The 18,389-nt window shown below is 38.6% G+C and overlaps 1 protein-coding gene across 5 annotated transcripts in view; it reads right to left on the bottom strand.

Annotated features, from left to right (window-relative positions):
* The window catches only part of CFAP61 (cilia and flagella associated protein 61), a 200,512-nt gene that overhangs the window by 152,700 nt on the left and 29,423 nt on the right, over positions 1–18,389 (bottom strand). For all 5 annotated transcript variants that reach the window (XM_075925780.1, XM_075925784.1, XM_075925782.1 and 2 more), the window contains 4 exons: positions 17,358–17,511; positions 9,443–9,534; positions 6,589–6,681; positions 4,716–4,903 (listed from right to left, as the gene is read on the bottom strand). In XM_075925780.1, coding sequence (XP_075781895.1) covers positions 4,716–4,903; positions 6,589–6,681; positions 9,443–9,534; positions 17,358–17,511 — 527 coding nt within the window. The remainder of the gene's footprint in view (positions 1–4,715; positions 4,904–6,588; positions 6,682–9,442; positions 9,535–17,357; positions 17,512–18,389) is intronic.

Raw genomic sequence — 18,389 nt, 5'->3', positions numbered from 1 at the left:
TACATGCCTCTAGTTTTCATCCCAGACACCTTTCCCAATCAGTTGTTTACAGCCAGGCCCTAAGATACAACCAGATTTGCTCCAATCCCACAGAGGCTTGACAGGATCTATGTCAAGCATTCTTAAAACTAAAATTCCCACCCGGAGAAATGAAAAAACAGATTGACAGAGCCAGGTGAGTACCCAGACATCAGGTTCTTCAAGATAGGCCCTACAAAGAAAACAACAGAACTCCACTTGTCATCACCTACAGCCCCCAAATCATTCTCTTCCAGCACATTATCAACCATCTACAACCTATCTTGGAAAATGACCCCTCACTCTCACAGGCCTTGGAAGTCAGGTCAATCCTCGCCTACAGACAATCCACTAACCTCAAACAATTTCTTTCCAGCAACCACACAACACACCTCCATCACTCTCATCCAGGAACCTCCCCGCCCCCACAATCAACTCCAGTACCAGCTCTGTCTACACAGCTATACAAGTGACATTATCACAAGACCTAACCACATAAATCACCATATCAGAGGCTCATGTAACTGCATATCCACCAATGTGATCTTTGCCATCAAGTGCCAGCAAAGCCCATTTGCCATGTATATTGGCCAAACTGAACAGTCTCTACAAGAAGGATTCATGGATACAAATCAGATATTCGAAAAGGTAACATACAGAAACCTGTTGGGGAACATTTTAACTAGTCCAGGCACTCATTAATGGATCTCAAAGTGTTTTAAATTGGCTCATAATAATATGGAAAAACAGCTTGAAAGGGAATCTGCAGAATGTAATTTCATCTACCACTTTGATACCTACAAGAGAGGTTTAAACAAAGACCTTAACTGGATTACCCACTACATTCCACATCCTAATGACATAAAAAGCCAAACACTAGTTACTTAAGAGTACTTAGAACCCAATCTAGCAGCTTCATTTAACATTGACAGTGTAATTGACTATTCTTTCTCCATTTTTTTCTCCTTTCCTTCCTCTCCCCCTCCCCCCTCTTTCTGCACTATTTATTTAGAACTTGGCACCCTTAAACTCCATTCATATGAAGAAGTGGGTTGTGCCCACGAAAGATCACAATACCATCTATCTTTTTTGTTAGTCTCTAAGGTGCTGCAGGACTATTTGTTATTTTTAACGGGTTTTTTTTCGTTTTCAACTAAGGTGTTCATAATCGAGTAGATAAAAGTGAAACAATAATTCCACATGTTGGGATTGGGATTGTGGAACTAAAATGATGCAGTAATTAATTCACCTAGCCTGTATAATATAAATATTTGATGAGGCTTAATCTAGACTTATATTACCTCCCCACATACAGTAAATGCATGACAAGGCAATTTCCCTTTCTCCAACATTCAGTTTCTTCTTGACAGAAATAGGATTAAGAATGGGAGCAACACCAGAGGAATCATAAAATTTTGTCTGTCATTAGCAACAGCTCAAATAACCTAATTTCAGACAGACTGGCAGTCTGGTTCATTCATGTATGGTTTACTATAAACTAACAGTCCATATTCTGGGGCTCTAGATTTAAAGAGATGAAAATATTTGATAGCTAAGAGATAAAACAAATTTTTCACTACTGAATACCCCTAGAGGGGTAAAACATAATTCCTCCTCTGCACTTATTACACTTCTGCAAATTACTACTCTTGGGTCTTTGCAACTGCATGCAGGTTCAGCAGGAACTCCTTCAGTACAAAACTCTAAGAAACCACACTGGTATCATCTCATCCCATCCCCTCAGATACCTATGCTACCTACAAGTGATCTGATGGTCAGTTTCTTTCACAGCAGGAGATAAAGAAATATATTTTATATGATTAATGATTATTATTACTATACATATTTTAGAGAGTTAATGGTCTAGCTGTAGGTGAGTCTGTCTGTCTGTGAGTACATTTGTTCAGGAACTTCTCCTAAATGGAAAAGTTAGGACCACAAATTTGGTATATAGCTTCCTCTTATCCTAAAAGCAAGGTCAGGATTTGGCTGTGCCAGGAAAATGGGATGTGCCTGAATCCGATTGTTTTCCATAACACAGAAAGGGAGGGGGACTGAGAGCGTAGGGGACAGTTATACTACAGAGCAACCACAGGAGGGTGGACGCACAGGAAGAGAGTGGCCAGCTGGACCAGAGTGCTCCATATTGCCAGCCACTAGAAAGTGGCCCCCTGCCTCAAAACCTCTTCTCCTAGGCCTCAGCCCCAGAAAAGGGGGCTCTCCCACAACGCCTACTGTTGTCTACCAGGGGGAGGGATAGCTCAGTGGTTTGAGCATTGGCCTGCTTAAACCCAGGGTTGTGAGTTCAATCCTTGAGGGGGCCATTTAGGGATTTGGGGCAAAAATCATCAGTGATGGTACTTGGTCCTGCTGTGAAGACAGGGGACTGGCCTCGATGACCTTTCAAGGTCCCTTCCAGTTCTAGGAGATAGGCAATTTCCATTAATTTAATTTAATTTGAACACCACTGAGCCCTCCCTAAAGAGCTGCTGGGGCCGGCACCGGCATGTGCAGCCTTGGCCCTCCACTCAGAGCCTGCTGGGGCTGGGTGCTGGACTACAGAGCCCCAGCCCCACCCTGCGCCGAGGGCCTGCTGGGAACAGGCCATGCAAGCCCACCCTGCCTCATCGCCTCAGAAGCCAGCACATGGGCTGGGCACTGCAGCCCCGCCCCCATGGGGGCAGCACCATCCTTGCTGCTGTGGGTGGACCTAGTGAGCCCCCCCAAATCTCAGTCCCCTGCCTTGAGTCCCCCATCCCCTGTCCAGAATCCTGCCTCCCGCAGCCTCTTGCTCTGACTCCTGCACTACCATCCACTGCTCTGAGCCCCTGCCCCCCGCACACCTAATCCCCTTGACTACACACATCACACCACCAGCCCTCTGCCCTGCCACCAGCCCTCTGCCCTGAAGGAGCCAAACAATGCTGGGTAAGTCTTCTAGTTATATATATATATATATATACATACACAGGCAGTCCCTGGGTTACGTACAAGATAGGGACTGTAGGTTTGTTCTTAAGTTGAATTTGTATGTAAGTCAGAACTGGTACATATTGTAGGGGAAACTCTAGCCAAACATTTCTCCAGAGCTCAGTTTTATTCTCCCACACCTCACTTCCCTCAGTCCTTTATTCTCAAGCTGAGGTGTCTGCTGAGAAAAGCCACTCCATGTCTCTCTGGTCTGCTGGGGAGGGGGAGGGGGGGGGGCGCTAGCTCCGCGTCTCCCTAGTCTGCTGGGGGAGGCGCTAGCTTTGCATCTCCCTGGTCTGCTGAGGGGAAGCAGCTAGTGCGGGGTTGCCTCACCCCGTTTGTAAGTAGGGATCCGATGTAAGTCGGATCCATGTAACCCGGGGACTGCCTGTATATTATATATTTAAGTCACAAGATTTACACACAACTGCACAGAGAGAAGACTGCTCGAATGTTAATCTGAGGAGGAAAAAAAACCGTATGGGTAAGTAATCATCTCTTTCCCAGAGACATCCATCTTGGAATCAGAGACATCTTTGGAATCGTTCAAAGAAAAAAAAAATTGAAAGGAGGCTGCAATCTGTAGTCACAGAATCATAAAATATTAGAACTGGAAGGGACCTTCAGAGATCATTAAGTCCAGTCCCATGTCCTCATGGTAGGATCAAGCACGGTCTATATCATCCCTGATAGATGTCTGTCTAACTTGCTCTTAAATATCTCCAGTGATGGAGATTCCACAACCCCTCTAGGCAATTTATTCCAGTGTTTTACCACCCTGACAGGTAGGAAGTTTTTTCTAATGCCCAACCTAAACCTCCTTGCTGCAGTTTAAACCCATTGCTTCTTGTCCTAGCACCAAAGGCCATAGAGAACAATTTCCCCCCCTCCTCTCTGTGACACCCTTTTAGATACCTGAAAACTGCTATCTTGTCCCCTCTCAGTCTTCTTTCCAAACTAAACAAGCCCAATTATTTCAGTCTTCCTTCATAGCTCATGTTTTCTAGACCTTCAGTCATTTCTGTTGTTCTCCTCTGGACCCTCTCCAATTTCTCCACATCTTTCTTGAAATGTGGTGCCTAGAACTAGACACAATACTCCAACTGAGGCCTAATCAGCGCACAGTAGAGCGGAAGAATGACTTCCTTCATCTTGCTCACAACACTCCTGTTAATGCATCCCAGAATCATGTTTGCTTTTTTTGCAACAGCGTCACACTGTTGACTCATATTTAGCTTGTGACCTCTAGATCCCTTTCTGGGACTCCCAATCCCAGGCCCTTAAAGGAACAAAGCCCTGGAGTACCCCCATCCAATTCTTTATTTCCTGGCACTGCTTCCCCTTTTACTCTACCGGGCCATTTAATGGGTTCATTGTAGCTCTGTTATGGGATCTTCTGGCCCCTTCTACTCTAAAAAGGCCAGTATAATCCGTTACAGGATACGTTCCACAGCTACAATTAATATTTGCCCTAGAAGAATGGCAGCTTGTATTGCAACCCAGTAACTTTTCTATTGCATGGCACCCATCAGAGGAAATGTATGAAACATTTTAGCTGGAAGATGAAAGCTTCAAAAAGTTCTGAGTGAATGCAAGCAAGCAGCTAGATGGAAATTAATTCAACCTTAACAGCAGCAGATGCTGCCACTCCCCCAATTGGCTTAATAAGGGTTCTGTTAAGCTGTTATTAGAAACAAGAAACCAAATACCTGTATGTCTATACTTGCCTTGTTTCATGTTTCTCATCAATACAGAACAGCTGAATACAGAAAGCAGTTACAGCTCCTCTGTACACAGGATGAAAGGAATCTCTCTCATCAGCCTCTAAGCTAGGTGTCCCAGCGGCTTTCAAATCTGTGCCTATGAGATCATCTATTGGCAATTCAGCACTGGAAACAGTGTTTACACCCTCCTTCTGCAGCAAGAAGAGACAAGGGACCAAACAGAAATCATGTTTCCTTTTTGCATGTGTGTGTGTGTTTAATGAGCTTTTTGTTGCATCATTGTTATTTTACAACATTCTCAGTAGAAATACAGGATTGTATTTCACTCAACAGAATACATTCTGCCACAGGTAGGAAATTGGGGGGGGGGGGTTAATGAATTTTCTGCATGGCTATAAAAAGATTAATACCTGCAGAACCAGGTTTGAAATAAAGACAATATGTTTGGGAACAGGTATTTCTCACTATAGTCATTAGGTGGAACAGTTAACAGAAATTTAATCTTAGGAAATATTTTCCAGAGTAAAAATTTGTATTTTATCCCAATTAAAAAAAACAGAAAGCACAAAAATGAGAGTAATGCAGAAAATGTCATGTTGGAGATGAACAGCTACTATATTTAAAGAACAGACTAGTTTTGAAAATATACTGAAAGGAAAAATGAAAGACAGATACAATTATTTAAAATTCCATGGGCAAAATCCTCTGCTGATTTTGACCCAATGCAAAATCAAATTACTTCAGAGGGGTAACATAGGGTGTTAATCATGACATAATTTGGCATAGTAAGGGAATCTGCACCATCTTACTTAAAAAAAATGCTAAATTTCCTATGTATAAGTAGTTGTACATCATAAATATTATTTTTTGTTGATTATTTTAAAAAGGGGTAAGCAAATTTTGCCTTTTAGATCTCCACTGAAGAATTTAGCTTTGGTATATTGGTCTCCATGAGAGCCAATATTAAATCTAACAATATACTGAAATAGATTACTATTGCATGGATCTCAAAAGGAAAACTTTGCACAAAATATCTACAAAATATAATTAATGCATTCAATGTGCATCTTTTCAATCAATGTATTATAGCCTGCAATGCCACCTATATGCTAATATTGAATAATGATTATATAAAATTATTTCATTTTAAAAAATGGAAGCAAATCAGTGTCAATAAAGTTGAGAAACAGCCAATTATTGACATTTATTTTTAAATTCACTGTTCATTCAAAGTGAATTTAATATTTCCCCAACAAAGGCCCAAGTAAATAAGATTTGCATAGGAAATCAAGTAGGTATCTGCAGAAATGGAAGAAATTTAGAATCTGCCTGTCTTGAGTCAGGGGTAAAATGCAATGTGGCCTTTCTGCAAGGGTTCTTGGTTACTGGAGGCACATAACCAAGAGTTCTGTGACCCCAGCCAAGCCCCACAAGGTCTTCTAGTGCTGCCTCGATAGGAGCTAGAGCGCCCACTTCTCTACACGCATAACTAGAAAGTCATAGAAAACAGTTTTACGAGCTCCAAGAGTTCAAAAGTATTGAGCCTGGCCACAACAATTAATTATTTAAAAAAGCTATAACTCTGCATTCTTTTTCTTTATCCTCTAGTTTTCCAGCATTTAGATAACACCTTTTCAAACTTTTCTCTGGAACCACAAGGACTAGATTCTTACTTTCATTTTTTTAAACGAGAGTTGGGATTCTGTTGTAATAGCATGGCTCCAGGAGCTAAAGCTTTAAGAAAAATACCAAGTATTGCAAAAGTTGGCAATAATGGGAAAACCATGGGTGGCCATGTGCTAAAAAATGAATGTTATTCAAAACTGCACTGTGGATGAATATTTGGGGTAAATTCTCAATTTTACTTAGACCTTACCTCTGAAACATTATTCTGAAGACTTCCTGTTGTAGATTGTGAGGTGACATCATCTGCAGCTTGGGGAAGGACATCTTCAGTTTTGGTGTCCAGCTAAAGAGAAAGTGATCAATAACACATACAAATTAACATTCATGACTCATTTGTTTTCCTATGGATCACTAATTCTGGACATATTGGGCTCTCATTCATAATTTTTTTCTTCTTGATAAGGATAAGAAAGAATGAATATAATACAATTTTATTGTCTCTTTCAGTGTAGTCTAGTACACAGAATACAGAATTGCAAACCAGGAACTCCTGACTTTTAATCCCAGCTCTGTCAGTGACTCGCTGCCTGGGACTGGGTAAGTTATTTCAAATGCTCTGGTCTTAATTTCCCCAACTGCAACTCTTACAGTGTGATAACATTTACTTCAAAGGGTGCTCTAAGATGTAACTAATATAATATATTGATACTAAAAGGTAGGATTTTTTTTAAAGTGCTCAGCACTGGTTTAATGGTTATCCCTTTTAAATCAACGTTAAAACTTGAAGCGCTTTTGAAAGTCTCGTCTATGAAACACTACATAGTGTATCAGGCTCATGACTCTTGCAGTTTAAATAGTCCTTTTAAAACCAATTACGTCTGCAGACAAAGGCAGCTTATTGCAACACCGATGACAATAAAAAAATATGCAAAAACATTCCAGAGTATTCCATTTGGTTTCTTCATCCCAGATTCCCTGGGCAGATAGGAATTCATTTAATCAGGTTGTTACTGCAACTAAACTGGAATCTGGAAATCTTAACCAATGTTTCCTCTATTTTTTCCATCCATGTGTGGAATAAATTATGTTATGTGCACCGAGGCATGTGTTGATGTGCACCACCAGTGGACACACATGCTGCCAGCTGTGACCACTATAGGCGTTCTGTTAATCAGCTGGACATCATTTGAAACTCTCCTGGTTGGACGCCCAAGCGCTCAGCTTACAGGGAAACTGTTCCTAACACCATCCTCCATGCCATCTGGTTTAAGCAAATTTACGTTGGCTTCTAAAGGCTGCATCTGAACTATTACGTTTCATAGTTAATGATTCACCATCACTGGAGCTACACCAGGAATAGCAACAATGGAGGCTGTAGAGTAGCAAGAACATGTAGGGTTGCCAGATGTCCAGTACTGACCCAGACAGTCTGGTATTTTCGCCTCCTGTCTGGTAAAAAAAATTCAGAAACTACCAGACACCTAAAATGTCCAGTATTTTCTGTTTTTTTCTCCTGCCAGGAGATGAAAATACCGGACACCTGATAACCCTATGACATACTGAGCACTGGGCCCAGCCCCCGGACTGCCTGCTTACCTGGTTCCGCAGAGAAGCTCCCTTCTGGCTCGACCAAGAAAACAAGATGGCCATCGGCAAAAAACCTAAAGACCTGAACAAGGGGAAGCAATACCTTCCCTGGGTCTTAGTGCTCAACCTCTTTTCTTCCTATCCCTATTCTGACTCTGCACGCAATTAAAGGGGCCATGCTGTTTTATTTTATATATTTATTTTTTTGCTTAATAACTCTTGGGATCCTTTTTTTAATTTTTGTTCAACAACTTTGGTCACCCCTCCTTCCCCCCCGAACAGAATTTCACCCCCCTGGTGTTTTTTTTTGGGGGGGGAGGGGGATGTTCGGTATTTTTGTTGAAACCATCTGGCAAGCCTAAGAACATGGGCTTTTTTTAAAAACCACATGACTTAATTCTACAACATAGTGGCAAAAATGCCAAACTTGGTCTACTTTAGAATTTCTCACAATGGAGCTTCACTGCAGTTCAGCTACACCTATGGCATTTAGTAATGTAGACAAGGCCTAAGTACCCAACTCCCATAGTGCTACTGAATGCAAACATACTCATAAGTCATTCAGCCAGTTGGTGGGCAATTCCTTCCCAAAGCTGCATCAGAGCCAACTTCATTCTAGCTATTTCCTCCTCTTTTCCAGATGCTTCAAGACAATTCAGATGGCAGTGGTTTCCAAATAAGCCTAATGACTACTTCATAACTTCTCGGAGCCATACTGCACAGAGGAGTATAAATTCTCAGAAAATACCGCAAAAGAGTTGTAAATAAAGGAACCCTAATATTCAGACCTTTTCAAAATTACAGGAGGCACTGGAAATTAGTTTTGACAAGCAGGTAGACAAATCCAGTGGATATTGCTAGATACTTTAACTACTCAGACTACATCTATACTACATACCCCTGGAGCCAGTGTATAGCATACATGTGGTTACATGTGACAGTGAAAAGCAGGCCATGTCCACACTGCAATGTGTGGCTATGAGTCAGTGAAAGGCTCTGGCAGAGGCAAGATAGTGGGAAAAGATTGAAGACAGCTCCCCACTGCGGGAGCCATTCATGGCTGTGAGGAAAGTTTCTGGCAGAGGGAGGCACCGGGATCTTTCCCTGCTGCAGGGAAGGGATCCATCAGCAGGGAGCTGGCAGCGCTTTCCCCCACTGCCAGGTCTTTTCCCCCACAAGGAGGGAAAGGCTCCACGGAAAACTGCTGGAGCCTTTCCCAGCTATTGTGCAGTTGCCAGAGCCTTTTCCTGCAGAAAGGCAGTAGGACAGTACACTGCTAAAAAGCGCTGTGTAGACAAGGAGGCATGACTTGGGCTAGTAAAAAGCTATGCAAATACAACTAAGGGTAGTCTGCACTCTTCTTTTGCACACATTTTTTAAACAAGCAACAACAAATCTCAATTCTTATCCTTCTGAATTTACAAACATGTTTCTATTGTTTTATATAAAAGGCATCCTATATTTGATAGTTATGGCATTTATTTAAATGTCCAATGAACTATGTTTAGTAATATTACCTGTATATCCATATCTTGTGAACTAATATGGTCAGAGTTTTGAGATAAAACAGATTCTGCCTCTTGACTTGTTTGGCTGCTTTTTTCTTCATCTGAATAATGAAGAGGAATAAATGCATCAAACAAGCTTACAAAATGGAACCATAAACATCAGAATCACAGCAGTACATGAAGTATAATTCACAGCAGAACACCACTATTAAGATGTTTCTTATGATCATGGTTAAGATTCAGCCATTACATTCACTTCAGAGAAAATAATCAGATATGCTAAAGTCCTAGTGAAGACAAAACAGTACATGTCATTTAAAAAAAAAAGAATTCGAACAAAAGACAACCTGGAAGACATTCCTCACACTATGTATAGAGGTAATATTATATTTGTATCCTAACTGAAAGGAGTCAATGTGGAAATACTAATTGCATAGTCTGTCTCTTAACATTTAGTGCCCCACTCTGTAGTTAATTTGTTGTATGACCTTTGGCAAATCACTTAATCTGCCTCCATCAGTCTCTCCACCTGTAAAATGGAGATAATATTTCTCTACTTCACAGAGATGCTGTGAAGCTTAATTCATGAAAGTGCGACATCCTCAGATGGTAGATGCCAGAACAATCTGAAGTCTTATTATTATTATCTATAAAATTAAAATATAGTTAATTATCTATCTCAACGGGACTATAGTTACGTTTTTATGAATGCTTGTCCTTTGAAATCCTGTGATATAGGCGCTAAACAAGTACAATGTATATTTTAGTGGGAAACTATCACAGTGCTTGAGAAATGGTTAGAAAAATTTGATCTCAAAAAACATAAATGAAGGTACACTAGTCTAATAATAGTCTCATTCTTTTGTTTTTTAGATCCAAGAATCACTAGTTTTCACTATAAAATAGTTAGTCCATCTGCTATATACACCCTTTACTAAAAACAAAACGAAGCAGGAGATAAGAAAATTTCCCTTCTTGCCTCTCCCCTGCAGTCTGAGTAACTCCCTCCCATACTTCTTTTATTCTAAGGCTGTTTTTATTAAAGGGTTTTTAACCTTTTGCAAAGTAAAGGCCATATTTTATGCTGAGCAATTTTTAAATTTTGTCCCGAGGCAATAGTTTGGCTGGCAGTCTAAAAGGGTTAATAGTGCCTCTCCTATCTTGTTACTTACCTGTCTCCTCCATTGCAGATGGGGCCTGCCTTTGGGGCTCAGATCAGACATATTCCAGGATCCTTTTACACAATTCCTGTAGTTCCTTTGAAGCACTGCAACATCTGCATAGAGATCTGGAGGCACATTTGAGCCCCAAAGGAGCTGCTGGGCTGGCAATGGATTTCACTTTAACCTGAACCAGAGTTTCAGTTACCTATGATTTTCAGCAGCAGCCAGGAGTCTGTCCACTGGATGCTCAAGTAACTGTTTCAGCTAGTTAGAAAGGATCTGTGTTGTATTTTTCAGTCCCAAACAGCAGATACTGGCTAATCTGTTTAATGAACACCCATTTTAGCAGAGAAGGTACATAAATACAAAGAAACCAGTTTTTAAACTACAGTAAGCGAAGCAGGGATGAAAGGACTCTATAAGCAAGAAAAGAAAGGACAACACACATGCAAGTTTATTGAAATCAGATTTTAAAGTCTACATAGCATTGAGCTGAATACATAGCAATAAAAGCAATGATGATGTCAATAGTCAATTGCTAACAAGATAATAGTATTTTTGGTGTCAAAATTGATGACAAAAGCAATGGGAGTCAATTTTAGTTCCTTGTCCTATCATCTTACACTTAGCCATTGAAAGTCCTGATATTTTTATTTATATACAGAGAGAGAGAATACGGTGTAAATAGAGCTTCTGGAATACAGTTTAAACCAGTAAAATTAAAGCATATATTTGAAGTATGAGTTATTTGTATTAATATCGATAAACACCAGACTTCACAATTTCACCATGTTCAACATTTTCTTCACATAGACTAAATCCACAGCTGGTGTAAGTTGGCACAGCATCATGGAAACCAATGCTGTGTCAATTTACATCGGATGATGATCTGGCCCAAGATTGTTTTCTCACATTAAAAATGCTAAATGGCAAAAAAATCTAAAATCAATTTCAGAATGTTTATTATGCATTATTGCATTTAATTTTTAATGGCTGAACTGCTGTGTACATATGACTTACTGTTTTAAACAGATGTACAGTTGTGCAATAGGACACTACCGAAAGCTGACATCAATGCAGGAGAAGCTGACTGCTATTTCTTGTATTCCATCTATGGCAGCCTTAGGGTAGCTACTTGACAGCAATTACTCAATTTTGGGAAAATACAGTCTCTAACCCTACCCTGCTACTATATCCCCTATGAAGTCAATGAAAGGTGAGATTACTCAACATCTTGCAGGAATGGTACTTTAGTATATAGTATAACACCACGGTGAGTTATTTTAGATAATGTGAAATCATGCTGCAATTCTCAAATTTATATTCAATACGGGAAACCAAATATTAATGGATTATAGTTCATTTAAGTGACAAACACACACCAACAGAATCAATACATTCAAGCAAATAACCACCAAACTCCCACAACAATACAAGCTGAGTTCCCTATATGTAAGCCATTTCATATATATTAATTAATTATCAAAATTTTCTTAAAAGTAACTTTCCAAATTCTACAGACATATTCCTAGTTCATCTTTTATATACTTAAAATGAAGACTCCGAAGAGACGCTTTAACAAAAACTCTTGGACATTTTAAGTTTATCTTTAATCTCATGAAATGTATGCCAAAACAATATCCTAAAAATCTGAAGACTTCTGAGCCCTGGAATGGGGTTTCAAAAATTATGCTTCATGGTTAGAAACCTTACTAACTTATAGTTAGATTATAAATTTATTATCTTAACTTATAATAATTCAGCATGATTTAACAAAAAAAAAGCTATAATCACTATTAGAAGATAAAATGTTGATGCAATGTGCAGGTGAGCAAAAATGCACATATTATAGTACAGTATGTGATTTCTCCTGGGGTATCACAGATGGGCACCTTCACAGATATGATCAAATGCCACCGTGATTAATCCAACGGTATTTCTCATTACAAACAGGCTTGCAGATATCACAAGTTAATTAATACATACCTCTGGTTTTCATATAAATATTGATATGTTGTTTCTGATTTTACCCTAAAATTTAACTCCCTAATGGCTCCTCCATCTAACACAGCCAAATCCAGTTGCATCATTGTTATTTCTACATGTACCATACATGTGTGATCTGGAAGAACATTATCTATTGCAACTGTAAGTGAAGTAAGAAAGACTTCAACCAAAAGAAAATTAAAAGGATTCTACGCTTGCTGGGTTGGGGGTAGAAGTGAAAATCAGCAGGATCAAACAGCCAGCCCAATAAGAAGCCTGATGAAAACCTCTTGAATCATTCTCTCGATATCATAGTGTTTTCTAGCTACCAATTCCTGACTCCACATAGAGTAACAGCCAAATTACTATAATTATCATGAAATGTAAGTGGCATATCAACATTACGGTAAACATAGATTTTTGTATACTCTTTCATTTTTATTGCCCTATATTAGATTTTAAAAGGAAAAAACAATAAGCTGCAATCTCTATTTACAAGGGCTATGGCAAGTTAAACAGCCTGAAAATTCTCTATTATAGCTATTTATACATGAACATAGCATTTCTTGTACAAAAGAGTGTGGCTTACATTTTAAACACTCAGACTTTGAATTCATTCAAGATATAATGGACCATATTTTCTGATAGTAAATTAATACAGCTTCATTCTCTTTATAGCAGCAGACAATTTGGTTCTACATTTTCAAAGCAGTGTACAAATGGTGTACACACAGAAAAACAGTACTGATCCTGCAAGATATACCCATGTCAAAATATGCTTTTTAAAGATGACAGGAAAGAGGAAGGAATTACATTTATGCCTTTTTTCAATGTGCTATTTTTTACATAAAAATATTGGGTCACCTGTTTTTCTTAGTATTCTTTATGGATGGCTGAAGATCCAACATATTTATGGCATCACACCACATAAGTGAACTTTGATTAACTGAGAGCAGAAGTGATTTTTATACAGAGTGTTTAAAATGTTACCTTTCTGTTAAACAAACTATCCTTTAACACCTAACAAACAACATGAATAACACTCTTATTAAATAATCAATTCAGGTACAGATTTTGGAAAATTTACCAAATAAAATAGAAATTTCCAATAAAGAAAACATGCAAAATGACAGCAAATAGAGGCCATACAATTTTTTGTAACCTCCAAGAACCTAGTACATTAATTAATTTGGTTGAATATGTTATATTAATAAATGCGAGTTAGTTTTATTATTTACTTTGATTTAAAAAACAAAAACAAAACAAAAAAACAAGAAAAAAAAATTTCCTCTTGGCTGCTTTGGCCAGATACAACAGATGAACTCTTCAAAGCATGCATACAATACCTACTAAGAATTTACTGGTACAACTTATAGTGTTTTAAAGGAAAACCATAACTTATTAAAAAGCATTATAATAACTTTTTTTAGTTTAAAGATGATGAAGAATCATCAATAATGTAATGATTATTCAATATAATAAAATACCAAATTATTAATTCAGAACTCTTACTGTTAGGTGACATACGCCCAATTTATCTACAAAATTTCAGCAACTTCAATTCTGTTTTTTCCTCAGAATTATTCCCCAGGGTTGTGTTCAAAGTTGTGTGACAATAAAGTTGCTTCTCAGCATTTGAATGAATGAGAAGAGTTGTGGGCTTTCAAAGTTTTCAGTTAAACATCAAGTCAAATTGAAGATCTCTGCCTTTTTCTTCAAGGCAGAACCAATGGATCTTGGTTCAAGACACTTAAGAGATCATCTGTAGTTCAGGGATAAGGACAGTTAATATATCTACTCCTCAAGCCCAATGGAGCTGTAGCAACCCTACAGTTAATCTGTGCAAGAGCCAGAGCCAGTTTCTTCCAAAACTGTGCAACAAAATTCTATGGGAACTAAGAACTATATTACTTCCCATTTTTCCAGCTACTTTCTTTCTACATTCAACCTTGTCTCCATAACACATACAGCATTACAGGGAACAAAGAAATTAAACAATTTTCCCGAGGAAGAGAAGTGGGGGGGAAGGGAAAGACTCACACATGACAAATGTTATTCATGTTGTTTATTGCATTCTGGAAAGTGCTCAGATGATATAGTGAAAAAGGCTGTATAAGAACATGAATAGAATACTTGTTGCTTTACAATAAATTCTATTATTTTATGTTATATTTAGAATAATCCTAATATATGCATTTTTTGACAAATAATAGAACTCGCCATAAAACAAATAAAGTCCATAGCTTCTTTCAATCATTCAGATGTTCATCAGGACTAATTTACCATAAATTATGGACTTGGATCTTGCAGTCCTTGGTCAATGAAAACTCAGATAGAAGTCAGTGGAAATTTTGAGAGTCAGGACTGTCAGATTAGGCCTTCATCAGCACCTAGACTCTCTGAGCGCCAGCTCTCAATGAGAGACCAGAACGGGTCACAGCTACAAAGGTATTTAAAATATTGACAAGTATTTCTTAAGGTTTGAATATTTAGTGTCTTTTTCTAAATATTCATTTGGCCTTTTAAAAACCCAAACCTGATCCTAATTTACATGGGTTTAGAACAGGGGTCTCCAAACTACGGCCCGGGGGCCGGATGCGGCCCGCGAGGCCCTCTCATCCGGCCCGTGGAGACCTTTTTGGATTCAAAGGCAGAAGAAGTGAGATTGTTTCAAAACCCATTTGAAGCAGATGTGGCCAGTTGCCCAGATGAACTGCAGCTGGAAGTCATTGAGTTGCAAGCAAATGACCTCCTTAGGGACAAGTTCAAAATAGGACTGGTGGGTTTTTACCAGTTTTTGCCCAAGGAAGACTTTCCTAATGTCAAAACTTTTGCATCAAGGTACCTTTCAATCTTTGGAACAACATACCTGTGTGAACAAACATTTTCAAGAATGAAATACGTGAAGAACAATTTGAGAACAAACTTGTCCGATGATAATCTCAGGTCACTGTTGATGTTAGGGACAACAAATCTAAAGCCAGAAATGTCTGCTATTTTGGCATCCAGGAAACAATTTCACCATTCACACTAATACAGGTGTTCATGTGTAGTGTATGAATGTGTTATTAAATAATAACTGAATAAAATAATATTAAATAAATAATTAAAAACAACATCCATGTTTTGATTGTTTTTTATTTGGACCTCAAGTGTGTAGTCGGCCCCCGAACTGCTGTTTGATAGTTAATGCGGCCCTCGGGCTGAAAAGTTTGGAGACCCCTGGTTTAGAAGATCCTTTCAGATGACTATGTACCCAGCCAACTGATCCTGAAGAAAGATGACCCAGCATACAATGTTAGGAAAGAGAGGATCCACCTATACTACAGTCAAGAGGTTGGCGCATCTGCAGTAGACTTGTACTAATGATTTTTCTCCTCTCACAGCCCTATTTATATTCCCAATACTGTCCTTCACTTAGGTCTGCAAAAACACTCCAGCAAGCTCCAGAGACAAGGAGAAGAATACAATAAAATGACTGAGTTCCTTAATCTTTTTAACATGGTGGTTCTTTGCAGAGATGAGAATTGACAGACTGGCTAGGAGAATGTTCTTTCCTTCATTTTCTTCCCCAAGGCTGACCGTTTTAGAATATCGGGGTGACTGGTGATACATGTAGTAACACTTTAGTAGTGCTCATACTTATTCTGTTAGGGTATGTCTACACTTGCACCCTCTTTCGAGACAGGGATGCAAATGAAGCCATTCGAAATTGCAAATGAAGCCAGGATTTAAATATCCCACACTTCATTTGCATAATCGCATTATGGAGCTATTTCGAAATAACAGACATTGTTAAGACACGGTTATTTCGAGAGAAAACCCTTCTCTCAAAATAACTGGTAAACCTCATTGTATGAGGAATAAGGGCTATTTCGAGAGAAGGGTTTTCTCTCAAAATAACCACGTCTTAACAGTGTCTGTTATTTCAAAGTAGCGCTATTTCGAAATCGTGCCATAATGTGATTACACAAATGAAGCGTGGGATATTTAAATCCCGGCTTCATTTGCAATTTCAAATGTCTTCATTTACATCCCTCTCTTGAAAAAGGGGCAAGTGTAGACATAACCTTATTGATTATTTAAAAAAAAAATTTAAAGGTAGTATCTCTGCAACAAAACAAATTCACAACAAACTCTTCAGTGCTTCTTAAGAGAGGCCAGCGGATGACAGTGCATCATTGAGAGAACTTTTCCCACTCTTCAGATACATACACCAACTTTATTATTACAATCATTATTGTTTATTTGTGCTATGACAGAGATAGATTGTATGATCTTCAAGTTAGAAACTAGGTACAAGATTATAGACAGAGGAAACAATGAGATCATACTGGTCACTTGATAAACAGCGCTCACAGCTAACTAGGTGCCTAATTATTCTCAGGCATCAGAATCACTTTCAAAATGAAACCTTCCGTTAACAGCCCAGTTGCAGATGATATGGGGAAGCGTGTCTATTGCTTTAACTTTATTTATATAACGCTTCTGATCCTGAAAGATCCTCCAATTTCAACAGTGACAAGCATATCATAACCAGAAACAACAGCTGTCAAACCTTCTCAACCCGGTCCTCAGCCCATCTCCATGCCAGACTGTCATTATGTGTTTTCTGCTTGATCTAGAAAGTCTCAGAGGGGTAGGATATAGAAAGCTTACAGCTAGACTGTTCCAAAAGGTCCCTTTCCAACCCTATAAAATAATTACATATTTTGGAATTAAAAAATGAATGTAGCCAAACTGATTTGAATCCATATATTTTACTCTGTTTTTACCTGCTTGAATACTTGGCTCCTGTGGTGGCTTGAGAATATCATCAGGATGTGGTTTGCAGAGACCATGGAAAGGCCCCAGGTCAAAACAGTCATGAAGCAACTGTATATTCACTTCAGCGCAAACACTCATGAGCCCTACTGCCATGCCATCATCCTAAAATATCAAAATAACATGATTACACTCAGAAAAGCTGTAAGTCATATAACAACATGAATTTGGAGCACAAGAACAAGCCATTCATATACTTTTTATCTTTAAATCCCCTCTTAAAAAAAAGCTACTTTATACAAAAATTTGAAAAATGTAAATAAGAATAACCGGACTGGACCAGCATGAAGGTCTGACTAGGTCAGTACCTAGTCTCTGATGATGGCTAATACCAGATACTTCACAGAAAGACACAAGTAAGTGTAATAATCTTGACTTTAAAATGCACAGGGGAAGAATTAAAAAATGTGGGGGTTTTGTGTTTTTATATGTACCATTTATAAATAATTTAGATTTAAAATATAACTATAGATGGTGCTTTGTACTTAAACATTTCAGAAAAGGTTCTTGCTCAATCTAAAACCATTTTAAAGTAAAATCTGGATGTAGCTAAAGACAGTGGTTGTCTAATTACTAAACATTAGTGTACACATTTTGTTGTGCTCTTAAATGGAAGAAAATATTTTATTTCCTGGTGACATGGCTTAATTCAAGGGGCAGGAAGCACAAAAATATAAGCACTACATAATTCTAAGTTTTGAACATATCAAGCAACAAATGGCAATGGATACAGCAGCAGATACGTGAGTGATAAGGACCTTGTATTGATGAAATAGCAGGTGACATTGGTTTAGTGAATAGAATTACAACTTTCCTGCAAGTTACAAGATTAAACAAGAAACAGACATTGACAATAAAAATAAGACCATAAGAATAGTCATACTAAGTCAGAGCAACGATCCATCTAGAAAGACCAGTGTCCGGTTTTCCAACAGCGGCCAATATCAGGTGCCCATAGAGGGAATGAACAGAACAGGGAATCA

The sequence above is a fragment of the Pelodiscus sinensis genome, chromosome 3 (assembly GCF_049634645.1).
Source record: "Pelodiscus sinensis isolate JC-2024 chromosome 3, ASM4963464v1, whole genome shotgun sequence".
NCBI lineage: Eukaryota > Metazoa > Chordata > Testudines > Trionychidae > Pelodiscus > Pelodiscus sinensis.
Note: the sequence above shows the minus strand (reverse complement) of the source record. Positions and strands in the feature narration are given on the sequence as shown.